This window comes from Clinocottus analis, unplaced genomic scaffold (genome assembly GCF_023055335.1).
Source record: "Clinocottus analis isolate CAN_PGR_092001 unplaced genomic scaffold, fCliAna1.0.p SCAF_4, whole genome shotgun sequence".
In the NCBI taxonomy this organism is placed as follows: Eukaryota; Metazoa; Chordata; class Actinopteri; order Perciformes; family Cottidae; genus Clinocottus; species Clinocottus analis.
The window spans coordinates 2,386,107-2,405,383 of record NW_027176153.1 but is presented as its reverse complement, the minus strand read 5'-3'; the positions used below and the strand labels follow the sequence as shown (position 1 = coordinate 2,405,383).

At 50.5% G+C, this 19,277-nt stretch overlaps 2 protein-coding genes across 6 annotated transcripts in view; both read right to left on the bottom strand.

Annotated features, from left to right (window-relative positions):
• Positions 1-81: 81 nt before the first annotated feature.
• On the bottom strand, positions 82-13,920 carry ncoa6 (nuclear receptor coactivator 6). Of its 3 annotated transcripts, none has more exons than XM_068597185.1 (17): positions 13,833-13,920; positions 12,674-13,003; positions 11,845-12,000; positions 11,641-11,763; positions 11,385-11,507; positions 10,421-11,281; positions 10,192-10,323; positions 8,055-9,636; positions 7,858-7,976; positions 7,255-7,742; positions 6,614-6,868; positions 3,470-6,512; positions 2,906-2,959; positions 2,760-2,790; positions 1,739-1,780; positions 1,381-1,514; positions 82-494 (listed from the first exon to the last, which is right to left on the bottom strand). In XM_068597185.1, the coding sequence occupies exons 2-17, from the start codon at positions 12,960-12,962 to the stop codon at positions 448-450; spliced, it is 7,479 nt and encodes a 2,492-aa protein (XP_068453286.1). In that variant the 5' UTR covers positions 12,963-13,003; positions 13,833-13,920; the 3' UTR covers positions 82-447. The 3 variants fall into 3 exon arrangements, with proteins under 3 accessions (XP_068453286.1, XP_068453287.1, XP_068453288.1); XM_068597186.1 differs by having other exon boundaries at positions 6,614-6,865; XM_068597187.1 differs by lacking the exon at positions 1,739-1,780.
• A 622-nt stretch (positions 13,921-14,542) lies between these two features.
• The window catches only part of LOC137800607 (glutathione hydrolase 7), a 12,893-nt gene continuing 8,158 nt past the window's right edge, over positions 14,543-19,277 (bottom strand). For all 3 annotated transcript variants that reach the window (XM_068597873.1, XM_068597872.1, XM_068597874.1), the window contains 9 exons: positions 19,237-19,277; positions 18,954-19,041; positions 18,741-18,868; positions 18,542-18,630; positions 17,836-17,988; positions 17,292-17,406; positions 17,046-17,183; positions 16,638-16,737; positions 14,543-16,405 (listed from right to left, as the gene is read on the bottom strand). The exon at positions 19,237-19,277 is cut by the window's right edge and continues 153 nt beyond it. In XM_068597873.1, the coding sequence (XP_068453974.1) occupies positions 16,233-16,405; positions 16,638-16,737; positions 17,046-17,183; positions 17,292-17,406; positions 17,836-17,988; positions 18,542-18,630; positions 18,741-18,868; positions 18,954-19,041; positions 19,237-19,277 (1,025 nt within the window). In that variant the 3' untranslated portion in view covers positions 14,543-16,232. The remainder of the gene's footprint in view (positions 16,406-16,637; positions 16,738-17,045; positions 17,184-17,291; positions 17,407-17,835; positions 17,989-18,541; positions 18,631-18,740; positions 18,869-18,953; positions 19,042-19,236) is intronic.

The following is a 19,277-nucleotide window of genomic DNA, read 5'->3' as shown; positions in this document are numbered from 1 at the left end:
TGTTGTGACCAGGTTTTTCTTTTGCTCATCAATAGAATCATATTTGAATTGGGAGGAATCAGCAGACTCATGTCGACACAGTTTCACGGGACAAAAAGCAGTAGAAAATTTAATTCAGTTTTACAACATAATTATACAATCATGACAAGCTCCATCGTCAGTCTTCACGTAATTAATCCAGCATTTAATATATAATTTTAAAAAAGCACATTCACACACAAAAAAAACAAACACAATCCATATTGCACACATTCTAACTACAATCTCACTTGATAGCATGGACACGACAATAGCAAAGATCTTTTCAAAACACAAGCTGTACATTGGTTTCTTCCTCCACTGAAAAGTTCATAATGTAGAGGACAACAGAGAAACCTATAAACGGATTCACAGGGGAAACAAAACATTTACAGTACGTTCACAGGGTTCCACGCAACCGCGTTGTGACTATTTAGACTTCCTTCGTTTGGCCTGAGTGGGGCTCGCTCCAGTTTCTGTTGGAGAGAAAAACACAAACATGTCAGAGAAATGTTTAAAAAGGAAGCAACAGATTAACGGAAGTGACCAAATTTGGACTGAGGAATGCCGTATAAACCTCTGGTGTCAACCTGCCAATCACCGTGTAGCCCCGCCCCTAAAGCGTTGACCGCTTTATGGTCTGTTTGACTCCAACAGACCATAATTTACTAAATGAACATCATGCTGTATAGAAGAAGACTTGAAACTAGAGATTGAGACATAAACTCATGTTTACAATGTTTACTAAGGGAATACATCAAGAGAGAAGTAGAGTCACTTATATAGACTTCTATACAACCAGAGGAGTCGCCCCCTGGTGGTCAGGAGAGAGAATGCAGCTTTAACACATGAAGCATAGACTTCTATACAACCAGAGGAGTCGCCCCCTGGTGGTCAGGAGAGAGAATGCAGCTTCAACACATGAAGCATAGACTTCTATACAACCAGGGGAGTTGCCCCCTGGTGGTCAGGAGAGAGAATGCAGCTTCAACACATGAAGCATAGACTTCTATACAACCAGAGGAGTCGCCCCCTGGTGGTCAGGAGAGAGAATGCAGCTTTAACACATGAAGCATAGACTTCTATACAACCAGAGGAGTCGCCCCCTGGTGGTCAGGAGAGAGAATGCAGCTTCAATACATGAAGCATAGACTTCTATACAACCAGAGGAGTCGCCCCCCGGTGGTCAGGAGAGAGAATGCAGCTTTAACACATGAAGCATAGACTTCTATACAACCAGAGGAGTCGCCCCCCGGTGGTCAGGAGAGAGAATGCAGCTTTAACACATGAAGCATAGACTTCTATACAACCAGGGGAGTCGCCCCCAGGTGGTCAGTTAAAGACGCTAGTGTGTTGAATCACCTTTAACAGCGGCGCTGGTTCCCGGCCGGGCTGATCGCTTCCTGACGCCGCTGTCTGCTACCGGCTCCTCCTCCACCTCCTTCTCTGCCCGAGAGCTGCGTCTGCTCGGGCCTTTGGGCTTCTCCACCACGGCCCTGGGAGAACCAGATAGTAGAAGAAGAAGAAGAAGAAAGGAAAAGAAGAAGGCGAGGGCGTGTAACTGAAGGTGTCAGTGCGAGTGACCTCTCACTCAGGGAAGGATATAAAATACGACTCTGTTGTTGTTCCTCGTCACAGAGACGTCGTCTTCCTTCCCGACAGCGTCCGCGCACGAGCTGCAGCGAGTCTCTGCAGCGCAAAAACGTACAAAAATACATACCTTGGGACTAAGTTGATGGGCGTCTTTCTTTTCTTTGCCCATCTGTGATAGAAGTGGAAAAACAGCGGTGAACTATGAACTGTGCTGCACAAACACGGCGTCACTTCCACCTCATCAAAGACACAACCCCAGGAAAAGATGTGAGGCTTAAAAAATGTAATAAAAACAAATAAAAGAGGTCGGTGGAGCGGTTGCTTTGCCGTGTTCTCTAATTTAAAAAAGGAACATTGTGTAAGTTTTAGTGGCATCTTGTTGTTTGTGGCCGGTTGCAGCCAACTAAATACCACCCGCGTTCACTGACGTGTTGATAAAAGCGTTGGTATTTCAATGCGTGTTAAGCGCACGCAGTTGCATCCTTCACGTCCCTGCGGCACGTCTTCGTGTGCGTTGTATCACTGCAGCGCGATAATAAATGACATCAAAACAAAAACAATTACGAATAATAAAAAGCACCAGTAACCGAGGCTCACCAATACTACGATCTTTAAACATTTAGCACCGGGGTCTCAATGTAATACCGGATTTCTGAACACATCCCTCGTTTTAAATAACGTGTTAAAAAAAGTGTCCCCTTTGGGCCGCCGTAGACACACAGAATGTAAGATGGCGGCCTCCGTGGAAGACTCCCTATGCAGATATGAATGTGTTTTGGGTGATTATACACCGATTACAAAGCTAGTAATGCATATTATATCCAGAATCTGCCATGAAAACCCTCCTAAATGTTACACAATGTTCTTTTAAGCTTCCGGCATGCATTATAATAATCATATTAATGCGTGTGAATCATACATACTGAATGCCGGCTCACTGTTTTCGCCACGCGCCTTCTCCGCCAATCAAATGAACTCCCCGAGTGTCAGCAGAGTTAGAAATGTCTAAGCCTTTCTCCGCCTTTAAGACCAGGCCAACGTTTCAGGGATCAATAATAGTAAGGGACGCCTTCAATAGACCCAACGAAGCGTCACACAGCTAATCGACATCAGTCAAGGAGAACACAAATGTTGAGGAGGAATCTCACCCTTGCTCAGAACCAGTTGAGATCTCTTCACCTGGACGGGACAAAAAAAAACGGGTTATTTCTCCGCCACTTGGTCCCAAGTGACTAATCTGACATTATAGGAAATTTACAAGCATTTACAAACAACTTCTTAAAACAAAAAGTACCTGTCTTCTCACTGGCAGCTGGTTCCTGGGACGGTGGGACTTGTTGAACAGGTGCTGGAAGAGAAAAAGATTAAATAGTTAATCTGACACATTTATCAGCTAGGAATGTGTTTCAGTGAGTCCTAAAACCCGACAAACTGTGTCTGTTAATGTGCGTTAAGCATTAGTCGCCTCCGGTTAGCAACATTCTGCTTTTAAAACACGAAGGAACAGGAAAAACAAACATGTGTTGACTTCTATACAACCAGAGGAGTCGCCCCTGGTGGTCAGTAGAGACAATGCAGCTTTAACACATGAACTTCTATGCAACCAGAGGAGTCGCCCACTGGTGTCAGTATAGACAATGCAGCTTTAACACATGAACCATAGACTTCTATGCAACCAGAGGAGTCGCCCCCTGGTGGTCAGGAGAGTCAATGCAGCCTCAACACATGAAGTTTGGACTTATATACAACCAGAGATTACCAACCGAGCTTTAAGGTTACATGACACCTGCTTTACCCGACCAAGTATTCCAGCCGTAAAGAAGTCACTATCCTGTCAGCATGATAGTTGTACGTTTACCTGGAGTGGTCTGAGTGGTTTCTACAGATGCAGCAGCTGGCAGCATGGAGGGCTCCACAGCTGGGGGGTTAGGCAGAGCTGGTGGATCTTCGCTGGGATTTGCCACAGGAGAGGACGTGGTGGGGCCAACCTCCGGAGACGGAGCAGGTCCAGGTACAACGACAATTGGAACAACGGACGGTAGAGGACTTTGCACGGAGGCGACCGTAGAGAGCGAAGTAGCAGACGGGACACCCGTGGTGGCACCAACCACAGTGACTGTAGAAGCTTGAGGAGTCACAGTCTGGGTCTGGTTTGAGCTAGAGGCTGAAGCCTCGGTGACAATCTGAGTCGGAGCAGCCACTTGGCTGGGAGCCGGGGTTGGCGAGACGACAGCAGGCGGAGTAATGTTGTTCGAAGCAGAAGCAGCAACAGATACAGCAGCAGTACTGGTCTGGGGAGCTGGTGCTTCAATCTGGAGGGCGGGAGTCGCAGGAGGTTGAAAGACCGGTGCCGCCACGGCCACCGGCCCATGGACAGGCCTTTCTGCAGGACTCTGCTGGGAGTCGGTTGTACCAGAAACGGCCGCAGCCGCCGCCTGTGCAGGTTTACCTTTCACTTGGGCAGTGGGGGGTGGCGACATGGGGCTCTTTCGGATGCCGTTAGCAGCCCCAGGACTAGAGCAAAGAGGAGAATGAGGAGGAGGAGGAGGAGAAGCAAGGGGTGCCTGTAAGGGAGATGATGCCGAAGGGTTTGGGTGGGGAGACGGCTGCCGCACTGGGGGACTAGGTTTCTGAGCAGAAACGACCTCACTGAGAGTTTCCGTTTTTGGAGCGCCCGGGTTGATTTGCTGAGGGGCCGGGGGAGTAGCAACAGGGACCGTTGAGGACACACTTGTGGCAACATGGACCTGTCCAACAGCACTTCTGGTCGGGTGAGTGCTGGTCATGTTCGCCCCCGAGGACTGGGCGGAGCTCGGGGCGGGAGAAAGTTGGACGTTCGCAGCAGACACTTGGATAGGCCCCACCACAGTGACTGGCCCAGGTACCATTGTGGTACTGGGAGCCACAGATGCACCTGGGACCTGGAAAACTGGATTGATAAATACAGGGGTGGTAAACTGAGGAGGGCGAGGTACAGGGGCCTGCTGCCGGATGTTCTGAGGTCTAATGTTCTTGTTGGGGACAGCCACCATGGTGGAGGGTATGGATGCGGGCGCCTGGGGAAGAGGCGGCAAGGTTATGGGGTTAGAGGTGACAAACACGGTGATCTGATTGGGTGGAATTGCGCTCGAAGTGGCGGGGACCTGTATGACCGAGTGAACGCTCGTCACAGGTTTAGCACTGGGGCTTGGTTTTGGAGCCAAGCCGGAGTTAGAACTGGTACTAACAGGCAAGGCGGGACTGCTTTGACCGGAAGTGACCGGGTTGGGGCTTCCACTCGTGGTGGCAATCATGTTAGTACCGAGGATGGGGCTAATGGTTGGTGTTGGGTTTACGTTTGGACTGGGATGGACACCGAGGACGCTTGAGATGGGATTCTGACTGAGGCTGGGGGTCGTATTAGAGGTCGCGTTAGTGCTGGAGTGGGAGCTGGAAACGCTCGGCATTGGGACAGCAGGTTTGGGTTTAGCTTCCGATACATTGGCAGCGGCAGTGGTAGCGACAGCAGCTGGCACGTCTGTGCTCTGGGAGTTACTCTGGAGAGGTCTCTCCGGGTCCAAAGCAGGCTTGGGGCTATCCTTTCCAACGACATCCCTTGCTGCGCTACCCTGCGCGGGCCGAGGCGGCATGTTTGCGACGCCCGAGTTATCCAGCAACTGGTTCAGGGAGGTAGGCGCTGCCCGGAGAGTGGGCGAGGCCGCGGAGTCCTGCGCGGGTGCCGTTTGCGGCGGGAGCCTTTCAACCGCGCCGGCCTTCAGCTCCAAGTCCGGTTTGGGCTGCTGCGGCAAGGGGAAACGAGGACCTACCATCCTGGGAGCCGACAGCTCCCTCAAAGGCTGTGGCTGGGGTTGAGGCATCTGTCGCTGCTCTGCCGTCGTCGTCGCCGCCGTCATCGTTCCCTGACTTTCCCTGACTCCCTCAACGACGTTACCTTGCATCCCGTGGAAGGGATTGTGGGTCTGCTGCGCCTCCACGGCCCCGCTTACCTGTGAGGGCGTAGATACTGAATTTGGGGGCACTGAGGTAGGGCTTAGCATCATGGTCTGCCCCTGAGGGTTGACCAACTGCTGCTGCTGCTGCTGCTGAGGGGGAGGACAGTTGATGGCCATCTTTGTCCCCTTTTGTCTCCCTGGACTTGGGGTGGCCGACTTACGGCTGGAGGCTGGACTCGACCTCCGGCTGTTGCTGGGACTCGCCCTTTTAGCCTGCCCTCCAGGCTGCTTGTCCTGTTTGGCGCCTGCACCTCCAGCGCCAGCAGAGAAAGACTGTTGACTGTTGTTTCCACCCACACTCCCGTTGTTGTTGTTGCCGCCCTGTAAAGTTAAACTAGGAGGGGCCTGCCCGATGGCTTTCAGAGTTGTCGGGTTAAGACCTTGCTGATCGAATCCCCTATTAAGGTTAGGTTGCCTGGGAGGCAGCGGAATGTTGATCTTGGGAGGAAACAGCCCTGCAATGGAGGCGTTAAGCCTCTCGGGTGAAAGGTTGATTTCGGAGGGTTCGGTACTGGGCGGGCGATTGGTCGGGGTGAGGGGGTGGTGGTATGGCCTGGGGCTGGCTCTGTTGGGAGTTTTGGGCCTGGAGCTCTGCGAGGTTGTGGGAACATTGGGGAAATGAAGGCCCGGCATGGGGCCTCCTTGCTGAGGCTGACTGGATAACTGTTGCTGGGGACTGGCTCCGGTGTGCTGGGGCATCGGCGACGGACCGGGGCCTTGCTTCATCATGTGAGCGTTGGAGCCTTGATTGCCCATCATTTGTTGGCTTCCATTTCCAGGGTGCTGCACCCCAACGTCTGGGCCGCCGGGCTGCTTTGGGTGAGCCCCGGCAATGGTTTCTTCAGATCCAGTGCCTTGGGGACCCTGCCCGACATCCGGATGGGACATTCTTCGTGCTGCTCCTGTGAGCTAGAATGGAGAAATACAAAAAACAAAAGTGTACAATTTTACTCCCAGGTGCCCACAAAAGCAATATTGTGTTTACATATGCGGCAGCACATGGCCCTCACCTGTGGGTTCACCATCAGGGGCATCCCTCTCGCTTTGTCAGGTGACGGCGGTACCCCTCCGTGTCCTGGAAGGCTGATCATGACCGGCATGTTGCTTTGCTGCGAGACGGGAAGCCTCTGCACTTCCGGTGGGTTGCCCATCCCCCGAGGAGGGATCTGCCCTCCTGGCGGGATGGACATGCGATTCTTCGCTTGCTCCTGCTGCATCTTTAGCATCATCATCATCTGCTGTTGCTGCTGCTGCTGTTGTTGCTGCTAAAAGGCAAAATGGGGATCAGTTACAAAAAGGTGCTAGATTTGAAACGCAGAGGATGACGTAATCAATCAGCTTTAACACATGAAGCATAGACTTCTATACAACCAAACAGGGTCGCCCCCTGGTGGTCAGGAGAGAGAATGCAGCTTTAACACATGAAGCGTTGAGTAAGCATTTTAAAGCCAAATTAAATCGTTCACAGGAAGTTCAACCTTTGTTTCTTTATAATACATTTAATACGTGACTTCTTTCCTTGCAGGGCTTGTACAAAAAGGTAATAAAAGTAGTCCGTGGATATGATATACAAGTTTACAGATAATTACACATATTGGGAATATATTGATATCATTAACGTACATGCTGATAGAAATAATAATAATAATACCTGTTGTAGCAGGTGTGGCTGTTGAGTTTGCTGCTGCTGCAGCTGGTGAGGGTGCATCTGTGTCTGGCCCTGACCCGGAGTCTGCGGGCCTGGCATCCCTTGCTGCCCTTGGGCACTCTGGAGACCCTGCATCTGTTGCATCTGTTGCATCTGCTGCTGCTGTTGTTGTTGTTGTTGTTGTTGTTGTTGTTGTTGTATCTGCTGCTGCTGTTGTTGTTGCTGCTGCAATTGTTGCTGCTGTTGCTGTATTTGCTGCTGCTGCTGCATTTGTTGTTGTATTTGCTGCTGCTGCTGCATTTGTTGTTGTTGTTGCTGTTGTATCTGCTGCTGTTGCATGTGCTGCATTTGTTGTTGTTGCTGCTGTTGCTGCTGTTGCTGCTGCTGCTGCTGCTGCTGTTGTTGCTGTTGTTGCTGCTGCTGCTGCTGCTGCATGAATTGCATCGGCACCTGCTGTAACACTCTCTGGTCGCCAGGCTGGCCAGGAAAGCCTAGATAATGTGTAGAGAGGAAAACACGTACAAATCAGAGACAGCGTGCAAATTAAGCCGCTACAACTAAAAGAAATCAGCAACTCAGTGCAGAATCAAAATGATTGTAACGTACCTGCCGGCCTGTTGGCAAACTCTGGGAGTTTCTGGCCAGAGTTGTCTAAACCCAAACTCTGCTCAGCACCCAGGTTTGGCAGTTCAGAATCCTCCATGCCAGCGGCCCCATCGAGCCCACTGAGAAAATAAACAGACGGTTCTGAATCAACTGCTTACCATGGGAACAACAAACATGTACGCAATTTAAATGCTTACCCGAGTCCCTCCGCTTGTTGCTGTCCCTCTCCCTCTTTGGGCTTCTTCTTTCGCGCCGGTTTCTTCTTCTTGGGTTTGGCCTGATTGGCCCCGCCCGCCCCCTGTTTCCCTCCCGGCCCAAACTGGCTGGCTGAGATGTCGCTCTGCAGCAGGTTGACCAGCAGCGGGCTGGTCAGAGTCACGTCCTTGCTGACGGGAAAGCCTCCCGGCTGTACGCAGGCTCCCGCCATCGGCATCTGACCTTGGAACTGCGGGTTGAAGTTCATGCTGTGCCCGGCAAAGTGGCCGTTTCCCATCTGCATGTGCTGAGGGCCACCCATCATGCCTTGCTGCGCCTGCATATCAGAGCCCATCTGTTGGACCCCCAAGTCCCCGGTCCCACTATTAGGATCTCCCAAAGGATGTGGGTGCTGTTGAGCAACCTGTTGCTGCTGCTGCTGCTGCTGCTGCTGCTGCTGCTGCTGTTGTTGCTGCAACATGGCCTGTTGCTGTTGTTTCTGCTGCTGCTGCAACTGCTGCTGCTGCAACTGTTGTTGGATAAGAGGATGACCAGCAGGGAGCCTCATCTGTTGCCCGTGCATGCCCATCGCTTGATTAGGGTTGCCAGCAATGGGAACCTGCTGGGGCTGCTGCTGGTTCATCTGCTGGTGCTGCTGCTGCTGCTGCTGTTGTTGCTGTTGTTGTTGTTGTTGTTGTTGTTGAAGCTGCTGCTGCTGCAACTGGTGCTGCTGCTGCAACTGCTGTTGTTGGAGTTGAGCCATTTGCTGCTGCTGCTGCTGCTGCTGCTGTTGCTGCTGCTGCTGCTGCTGCTGCTGCTGCTGCGGGGTCATCTGCTGTGGGCCAACCTGGCCCTGCTGGAACTGAGCCATGTTACCTGGAACGTTTGGAGCGGGGCCACGCATCATCTGGCCCTGCATGACTCCAGCTGGAATCTTGCCTCCGAATGCCTGCTTGTTGCCTTGCATCTGGTTGGCAACCATTTGTTCCATCATGGAGTTTTGTTGCTGCTGCTGCTGTTGTTGTTGCTGCTGCTGCTGCTGCTGCTGCTGCTGTTGTTGTTGTTGCTGCTGCTGCTGCTGCTGCTGTTGTTGTTGTTGTTGTTGCTGTTGCTGTTGTTGTTGCTGTTGTTGCTGTTGCTGTTGCTGTTGCTGTTGCTGCTGTAGGAGCATGGCCTGGTGCCCTTGGCCTCCAACCATCTGACCCTGCCCATGCATCACCCCCTGGCCTTGCTGAGGCATCATTTGCTTGGGTGGGGTCATCCCTCCTCTCTGCCCTTGACCGAGGGGCCGTGAGAGGACGGTCTGACCGCCACCCTGGCCTTGAACCTTCTGGCTGGGGGAGGAAGACACGGTCTGGGCCTGATGCTGGAGGCCCATCATCTGGGTCTGGAGGCCAGGCTGCTGCTGCTGCTGCTGCTGCTGCTGCTGCTGCTGCTGCTGCTGCTGCTGCTGCTGGCTCATACCGGGCCCAGCGGTCGTACCCGGGGGCAGACCTGCCATGACGCTTTGCACACCCATAACATTGGGCTGGACGTGGGGTGGACCCTGCATGGAGTTTGGAGCGGAGGCCGGCGGCAGAGCTCCTGAAGAGTGAAAGAAGAAAAAAAACACACAGAAATGAGTTTCACGACTGATATTGATATGTCATTATTCTCTCTGCTAACTTTCTTCCCAGCTTATGTAGTGACGTCTGTGTGTAAACAGTGAAAAGTGATAAAATGTAGAATTTAAACTAACAATGAGGATTCAAAGCATATAGTAAACCTTAAATGACTCAAATGAATGAGAGACAATAGTTTGATTAAAAGAATAAACATTTATATTAGATGCTGCTGATATTTTGAACCTCTTTCTTTTAAAAGCAGATTCATCATTTTAAACTCAGCGTAAATAAACACATGAATATAACACATGTACAGGACTTTTCCAGGTTTTCAATGACCGTACGAACCGCAATTAGTGCAAATATTTATAACTTTTCATTGGTGATCTGAAATGAAGAATTGTTTTGTTTGTTTTCAATGGCTTAGCCGTGAGTATCTACGTATGCAGCGGCTCTCCTTCCACGTTTGTGTGTCTGTGTATCAAGTCATTTTCAAAGGATATCTTTGCGATTGCATAGACGGTGAATACTGTACCTGTGTGTGTCATCGCCTGGCTGCCCTGTAGCTGCTGGTTGGCTCCGCCCACAGGGGTTCCTGGAGCACTGGCACTCACCTGACCTTGGACAAAGTTTGGGTTTGGAAAGCCCATCGGACGCTTCGGCATGCCTGTAAATCAGTTTTCCGTGGAATTTTGTTAATGCGAAGGTCTGAACACTTTAGCGATAACGCGCACAGAAAGCAACGAGCACCAACAACAACTCACCTGGGTGAACTTGGCCACCCGGCTGCCCGTGCTGGGGCATTCCCATGAAAGCCTGTTGCATGTTACCCTGCTGCCCGAGGACCGCCCTCCCAGGCGAGCCGACGCCCTGAGGGAACCCCTGCGGGGTCGTCGGCCTCTGAACCATCATGGGAGGAGTCCCCGGCGAACCCTGCTGGAAAGGAGACGAGGAGGAACCCGGGGACTTTGCGGTGAGGTTGCCCGGTCCGGCCGTCGGCGGAAGGGGCGGAGGGGGCCGGGGCGGTCCGGCAACGCCGCCGAGGCCGGCCTGCATGCCTTTCGGCTGGGGGGCGGCGAACTGACCCACCACCGTCTGCTGTTGCTGCTGCAGCTGTCCCATGGTGTTGAACACCTGCCCCGCCTGCTGGCTGCCAAACGGGTACGGGGGCGGGGGGTGGCTGGGAGTCTGGACCGTAGCCAGAGAGGGAGGCCGTGGAACCATTTGAGCCATTTGGGGCGGGGGCTTTCTCCAGGCGGGGCCTCCTTGGGATGCCGGGGGCTGAAGTACCCCGGAGGGCAGCTGGTTCCAGCCGGGAGGCACCGACATCTGGCCCGACGGGTTGAACGGCGGTCTCGGTCCAAGCTGAGGCAGCTGAGCCTGCTGCTGGACTTGCTGCTGCTGCTGCTGCTGCTGCTGCTGCACCTGCTGCTGGTGATGCTGCTGCTGGAGCTGCTGCAGGGCGGCCGGGTTCAGCGGCCTCCCGCCCTGCAGAGCCTGCATGTGATGGGCAGCCTGAGGAGGCATCACGCCCGAGACATGGGGACCGGCCTGCTGTTGGTGCTGAAGTTGCTGCTGCTGCTGCTGCTGAACTGACATACCGGGCATCATTGGATCCATGACATCTGTTGAGAGAAGGACGTTGCAGTAGTTCAATATGTTTCCTTCACATGCTGTGAGATGTACAACATGCATCGTTTGACGTGCAAGAAATAAAAAGACCTGAACCTGTCTGCGAAGATGGTCTCTGAAGACGAGGATGCATCTGTCCACTGCCGCCCGGCAGCATGGCCTGACCCACCATGCCGGGCCCAGAGGGACCCATCGCCGGATTAGCCATCCTTACCCCTCCTTTTGGAAATGGGTTGAATTGTTACGTGGGAACAGGCAAATGACTTGCATTGACCAAGTGAGTTAACACAAAATAAGAAAATAACAGAGAATAATCATCAATATATCATCAATAATTCAGTGAAACCATTACCTGGACCGGGCTGACCCGGAAAGCCGACGTCCATCCTCATCTGGCCCGGCGCTCCGATTGGTCCGTTCACTCTGACTTCTTGTCCCCTGTTTGGTCCCACAGCCACGTTGATGGCGCCTTCCCCTAAGAAACAACCACGTTGTTTACACGCTTTATTCTTAAAAGACACACACACACAGTGGAGATCGAAGGCTGTTCCGTTACCTTCGATCTGCACTGAGAGGATGCCGAGGTCTCTGAGCTGCTGCTGGTTGTTCTGGGCCAGCAGCCGGAGTCGCTCGGCAGCGTCCCGAGGAATGTTGAAGGTGACCCGCACGCTGTTCCACGGCTCCACGTGCCGCGGGCGAAGCCTCTCGGGGCCTTAAGGACAGGAGACAGAGTGAATGGATAGAAGCTATAATTACAGCGTAAACAAGTAAAACAAATAAAATATCCAGAGACGACGGGTTAGAGCAGTGATTTTCAAGCAGTGTGCCGCGGGAAAATGTCCAATTTCACTTTATTGGTCCAAATATATTTTATTTAGTTGCCGCAAATAATTTGTTGAGGGCCTGAGCCTGGAACATTGAGGCTGTTCTGGTAATTAAATACTTTTCTGTGCCAGTAGGTAGGTAGCGCAATAACTACCTACCACTTAGGCTGTGTTATGCTACAATGTGACATTTTGGAAGTTTTTTGGTTGTTTAGTGTGTCAAAAATGTGCCGCAGCTCCAAAAAGGTTTAAAGACACTGCGTTAGAGGACGAAGAAAAGGACGGACGCACTAAACTCTTGCTTGGAATATAAAACAACGCACGTAAATCAGGCAATGCACAGTTTAAGTGCCGGTACGACAACTTGTTTTACGACAAACAAACAACGATCTCTGCCAACATCAATTAGGCAGATAGGAGGAAGTATTCACCACGATGACAAGCCAAAATGTTCCCACGTGGCCGTTAACAGTGTCAAAAGGGGCCAATTACACCCAAGAAGATAAGGGCTCCTTAAATGATCTGATGAGACATTCCTTCTTGGAAAAAAAAGGAACTAACCCAAATCGAGCATGTTCGGTATCCCGCTGAGGATCGACTCAAGTTTCTGAGAGAAGTCCTCATCCTCCATATTCCCCTGGAAGGCGATAAAAACAGCAGAACCTTGTCCGTCCCCTCCGTTTTCATCCATGCCACTTTGCTTGTTGACTCCCTCTTCCTCTTCCTCTGCACCTCCATGGCAACTGTCAGCATCCTCCCCGACGCCGGAGTCCCGGTCAGAGTCGTTATCCGGTTCCAGGAGCTCCTCGGTCCCCTGGGACGGCAAAGGCGGGGAACATCGATGCGCCATCCTCCCCCTCTGACTAGGAGTGGCGTTTGAACGGTTTCATGCTGGAGACGGAGAGAGAGAGAGAGAGAGAGAGAGAGAGAGAGAGAGAGAGAGAACCACAAGTGGCACAGAGGTGCACACACACACAGACACAGTGAGACAAACAATGAGGTCTTATTTTAAATAATGTAAATAGATGACACTTTGAACCCATTTGAAAAAGATGAATTAGTGATATCACTGTGACCGGATGTCAAAAGTGTGTATGTGTATATATTTATATACACAAACATAAATATACACACAGACACAACCATATATACATATATATATACATATATATATATATATATATATATATATATATATATACATATATACACACACACACGTACATATACACTTCTGCATGAACCGCACCAGGTTATGCAGGAGTGTGTATATAAATACACATACATATGTATTTACCGCTATGTATGTATTCTGTCACTTCGTTAAATCCGCTCCTCCGTTGGGCAGCTCGGTTAGCATGTTAGCATAAATGACGGGCCTCAGCTAACGTCACGAAGTAACAAGTCGACAGAGAGAACACAACAAACATCCACTATCCCCGCGTCACTGTGCCGAGAAGTACACCCCCCTCTCCCCCAAAGAAAAACACGTTCATGGGATGAAATAAAGGTCTGTGACGGAGGTTCCGAAAAGCTCCAGTTAGCGATAACCTGCAGCGTTAGCTCCGTTAGCTTCGTTAGCTCCGTTAGCAGCTAAGCAGCGCTGCAGCGGATTCATCGAGATGCATTCAAACACAACCCGTCGCTCCCCGCTCGGTTCCCCGGAGCTCGCTCCGCACCGCACGCAGGTGATTCCGCATCAAGAAAGCAAACGACTCACCGGAAGTATTCATCTGGAATCAAGTTTGCCCGAGTCGACGTCTGCTAGCAAAAGAAGCTAACAAAACATGGATCACTGGCGCGTCAGAGACCTGTCAAGCCACCGGAAGTAATGCCGCTTCCGGTGTGGCTTGTCAAAATAAAACAGAGCGAGAAGGAGTAGAAGGATGAGAAAGAAGTAGAAAAAGAAAGGACAAGAAGAAAGAGAAGGTGAAGAAGATGGATAGGAGGCGAAGGACCAGAAGGTGAAAGAGGAGGAGTAGAAGGAGGAGAATAAAACTGATAGAAGTTGTAAAAGTAGGAGTAGAAGGAGGGGAAGTAAGAGGAGAAATAGGAGAAGGAAGAGATGGAGGTGGAAGAGAAGAAGACAGAGTAGAAGAAGAAAAAGGAAAGTCACTTTCAGACAAAACGCAATTGTGAAATACAATTATGTATTTACACTTAGATACAAAAGTTTAATTTATGTTAATGTTGAATTAATTTAAAAAATATGACTTGTTTTCTGAAATTAATTCTAAGTTTCCATTTTTTCTACAATCCTCTGCGTCGTTAATCCAAATAAAATACACGGTCTGAGTTTAATTGCCACAATGCATCTAAATAAATGTTTGCGTCATTGGAGACGCTTGTTAAAAAACAGGAAGCCGTCCTGAAAGCCGGGTCAGGTGCACCAGCTGTGAGGAACAAAAAAAAGGGGAAACAATTTCAATGTTGGGATGTGTGCAAACATTTTTATTTCTTCTGGTTTGGATGTTGCTGATTTCAAAAATAAATGCAAATAAAAAAAATCAGATACATTTATGCAGGTGCAAACAAACAGCAGAATCGACCACCGGGTCATATTGCACGAGCGCCCAGCAACAAGCTCCTTTGATCAGTCAGCACGGGCCACACCAGTAACAGTGAACCACTTCACAATGCAACGCTGTACGAAGGCTGTTCTTACTCAGGATATACCTTTCAAAATAAGTACACACACAAAAAACAAAACATGGCAGCCTCGTCTAAATGGATTATCGTTACAACGGTATAAATAACTTATACAGCCCAGCAGATGTTCATATAAAAACAGACATTACATTCAATCCATTTGTAAATAAATCAGATTATTCCCATTCTTAAAACAAGTATCCCTGCTTTAAATAATTTTTAAAAAAAGGTAAGCGATGAGCTTAAAATGAGGACAAAATCATGCAGCAGCTTCAAAATGTAATAAATTATATATTTAAATATATCATTAGTGATATGTAACCGGTGCAGATGAAGCGAATCCTCTAGTTTGATCGAAGTGGATCATTCTGTACTTTGTGTGAATAACATTGTGAAGTCCAGAGGAACCGTTAAAAATGTGATGGCGGCGGTTTAAAAACTCCAGCGTCTGCACCAACACGACAGAAATCACGGTCACAACGCCACGGGAAGCGCAGCGGAGCCACGGGTGTGAATGTTACCACTGCCTGCACCGCCACCGTGCGGCAGAAGAGTGGAAAAAGCATGCACGTGTTGCAAAACGGTGTCACTTTTTTCCCCATTCTTCTTCTTTGTTTTTGTTCATCGTTCATCTCCTTGATCAAAAAAAACCGGCGCGAAAACACGAGCCGCTCTCCTCGAAACACGCAACGCTTTCCCCATTTTCTCCCGCTCTGATGCTGCGTTCACGGCAAAAACGTTGAGAATATTTGCAACGCTTTACTCGCTCAACTACATGTGATTAATTTGAGCCATTGGCTTAATTCGGGTCAGAAAGGGGGCGTGGCTTATCTCCTACTAGTTCTGCTTTATACTTGTTGTGGAAGTCCCACAAACGTCAGGAACATCAAACTCCGTCGTGTCTGGGTTCATAACATCATCTGTAGTCGCACAACAGCGTCTGAATGACGGCCGCTACCAGCGCTACGACTAGCGCTACGACTAGCGCTACGACTAGCGCTACGACTAGCGCTACGACTAGCGCTACGACTAGCGCTACGACTAGCGCTACGACTAGCGCTACTAGAGGCGCAACCAGCAGTCGTTTGTTTCAGCAGCGGTGGTGGTGACGGGCGGAGCTTCTCGGCGCCGATTGGCTTTTGCAACTCTGCGTCACGCAGAATTTTGTTATTTACTCACGCAAAAAAAACCAAAACCCAACGCTTATTGCCGTGAACGCTGCATAACCCTCGCGAGTGTGCGGCGCTGGTCACGCCTGACTTCGTGCTCTCTCTATCGCCTTCTGTGCGTCGGCTAAAAAAGAATCTCTTGGAATGGGATTGACGCGTGTCGACACATTTTGGAGCGTCGGGTGTTTATTGAATTACCGTTGATCAGTCAGCGGCTCCTCTACTTAACTATGTGTGATTATAGGGTAAGGGGGAAGAGGGGTGTGTGTGTGTGTGTGTGTGTGGAGGGGGGGGGGGTGGCACTAGGGCATGATGGACATGGTGAGGGCGGAGGCGTCAGCACTGCGGGGGTCCTTCACCCCGATGATGAGGTCGTTGGTTCTGCGGGTGCCCTCCACCAGCGAGAGCACGTCTCTCCGCTCCACCTTGTGGCCTTTGGCCTGCAGCAGCTCCACGTCCTCGTCCTGGAACTCGGCTGCGGGGAGAGAAAGGAGGGCGATGTGAGGCGGGCGGGTAACAGCTTGAGGACAACAAGTGGGCGGAGTTCACCGCGACATCGGCCTCCCTAAAGTGTCCCCTGCTAGGACGGGTCGGTCTTAAATCTTAATGCATCCTGGTGCACATTGCATGTTCGTGCTGTATTTGGAAATGTGAAGTCAAGCGTGCAACGGCAGTTATATTTGGACAAACGGCCGTGGAGGACTCACAGTCCACCAGGAGCGTGTTGGGCTGCAGCCGCGGGTGGAGGCGTCCGTACGCCAAGCTGTCACTCATGTTCTTACGCGAAGACAGAACGTTCATCAGCACCTGCGAAGGATCGTAAAACAGAACAATATAGAGTTACACATTCATCCTCATCTTATTTATTCATTTACTTCCCTGTTTTCTTTTCTAAACAGAGTAACTCATACACATTGATACACATTTCATCCTTGCCATATTGTGCACTCTCATCCATAGAGTATATTTTAAATCAACAACCAACATGGCCGCCGTTAGCCCTGAGGGAGCAGCTGGTGGGCGTATTGGACGGTTTGTTACAGACACCGGACTTCCTTCTGCTTTATTTATTTTTTTCGTCAGATATAACCATCGAGCGCGACAACCGGACCAACCTGCGTGATACCGCTGAGCGCTTTCTCCCCGTCGGAGGATCCCACGGCCACGTAGGTGCCGCACATGCCCACGGCGGGCCTCACTGCCGTGGGCATCAGGAAGGACATGGGCCTCTTCCGCGGCTGGAGGCTGTTACGCTGCAACAACAAACAACAACGACATGAGGAGTCGATCGAAAAACAAAGACGGCTATTAATCACATAAAGAGAGAGAGAGCGAGAGCGAGAGCAAGAGAGATTGATTACCGGGTTCGGCAATGCGCCGGGCGTCTTGTTGGTCCAGGAGAAATCCAGGATCTGACTATTCAAGAGGATCCCTGAAGGAGTCACGATCCCGCTGCCGAACGGTTTGTTGAGAGAGCTAAAGAAACAAAAGTGAAAAGAAAATTAGTCTTAGTTTGAGATATCAGCGCACAGGCCACCGAGACGCGTCGCTTGTTGGTTTTATCGCACGACGCAGTTTGAAATAGACTCTCTGGAGTCGCCTCGCTCGCCAAAAAAACCTTCAAAAACGGAAACTTTATTAAATGCATTTAATTTTCTCTCCTGACCACCAGGGGGCGACTCCTGTGTTTGTCCAGAAGTCTATGCTTAATTTGGAGCCCATGCAGAAGCGTCTTAAAACGTGCATTCTCTCGACTCACCAGCAGGTGGGCGACTCCATTTGCAAAAATACGTCCGATTGTATCGAGGTGTATGAGAAAATGTCTCGCTTTGTGAAAGATCCGGGCCTTAAGCGTCCCTGGCATTTGTTGCCGAAAACGCGCAGCTCAACTAAAGCGGGACGTACCTCATGACGGACACGATGTGGTCATCCGGGCCCATGACCATGACCTGGGCAGCAGCTGCACCCGTCTCCAAGGTGAAAGATGGAGAGTAATGGCCGACGGGGAAGGCCTGAGAGTCGTTGATCATCTGGCGGAGAACGGAGGCCTGAGATTTACTTTGAGAAGGGAGCGACAAAAGGCAGAGGTCAGTGAGGACGTCGTATTGATGAAGGATGAATGGATACATTGGATTGATACATTGAATAAATACATTGAATAAATACATTGGACCACTGTGTTGTATAGATACATTGGATGGCTGCCGTCAAAAAGTCTCAAAATTGACCCCCAGACGTCTATTCCGTCAGTTTTTTTTAAAGTGATGCTTCTTATTGACAGTTTGCTATATTTACCATGAATCTTATTTATTTATTTTGTACATGAATCCACATCAAATCCGATGTAACTCATGTATTTATGACTGTATGAAAGATAATTGTTAAACCTGTGCAAGTCAGGCATTTTGTTCGAATAGTGCGTCACTTTATATGTTGCCGTCGCGAGGAATTACGGGGCGGCATCACCTCCTTTCCTCTGGTAATGGATTGTCCGATGCATCTCATGCTGAAGGAGCTAAAAGCAAGGAAGCAAGGAAGCGAGGAAGCACCTTTCCTCGGCACCTTTTCCGACCGCACACCGTGTTTAAAGACGAGACGGGCGGATCTCTACCTCAGCATCTTGGCGACGACCTCCGAGATGGACGCGTCATACATGGGGTCCCCCAGTCCGCTGGCGAGGGCGAGCGCTATCTTTAGCGCCTGGGGGAGGGGGAGGGAGAGGGAGAGGGAGAGAGAACGAACCCGTCAGTACCCGATTCGCACGGACCGCCACCGCCAACGTCGTGCTCATGGCGGCGCGTACACGTTACCTCCGCTATCCAGTGGTAGGTGCCGTTTCGGGGCACCTGGCTGGTGATGTTGTAGCCCTCCAGGATGTTGAGAGCGGCGATCAGGGCGACGCCCGCGTGGGGCGCCGAGGCCGCCATCACGTGGTGTCCTGCAGAGACGGACAGAAAAACCGAGACGCTTGAATAAACATCTCTCTCCCTCTACCTGTGAACCTAAAGTTGATGTACTTGTACCTTGGTAGAGGATCTCCGCTGGCTGCTGCAACACCGTGCTGTAGTTTCCAAAGTCCTCCTCTGTGAGCACGCCGCCTCTCGCTTGCACCTGTTCAACAACAATGCACGGTTACCTTATTTTTGTTGCAAAGTTAATAGTTTATATCATAAGCGCTCGATACTTGAGACACGATGTAGCCGCGCTAACTAATGCAACAGTTACATACATACGTAAATAACACGTAACAATTTGGAGATCTTTGCAGGATTCATGAAGTCACAGTGAGAGAGCACTCTTCCTCACCGCGGCGATCATTTCCTGCGTCAGGTTTCCGCCGTAGAACT

Coding starts and splice junctions, on each gene's coding strand:
- ncoa6 (XM_068597185.1), bottom strand. CDS start 12,962: ATGGCGCATCGATGTTCCCCGCCTTTGCCGTCCCAGGGGACCGAGGAG. Junction 11,764..11,844: donor CCTCTCAGTGCAGATCGAAG/GTAACGGAACAG, acceptor GTTGTTTCTTAG/GGGAAGGCGCCATCAACGTG. Junction 6,513..6,613: donor CCCTGATGGTGAACCCACAG/GTGAGGGCCATG, acceptor TCTCCATTCTAG/CTCACAGGAGCAGCACGAAG.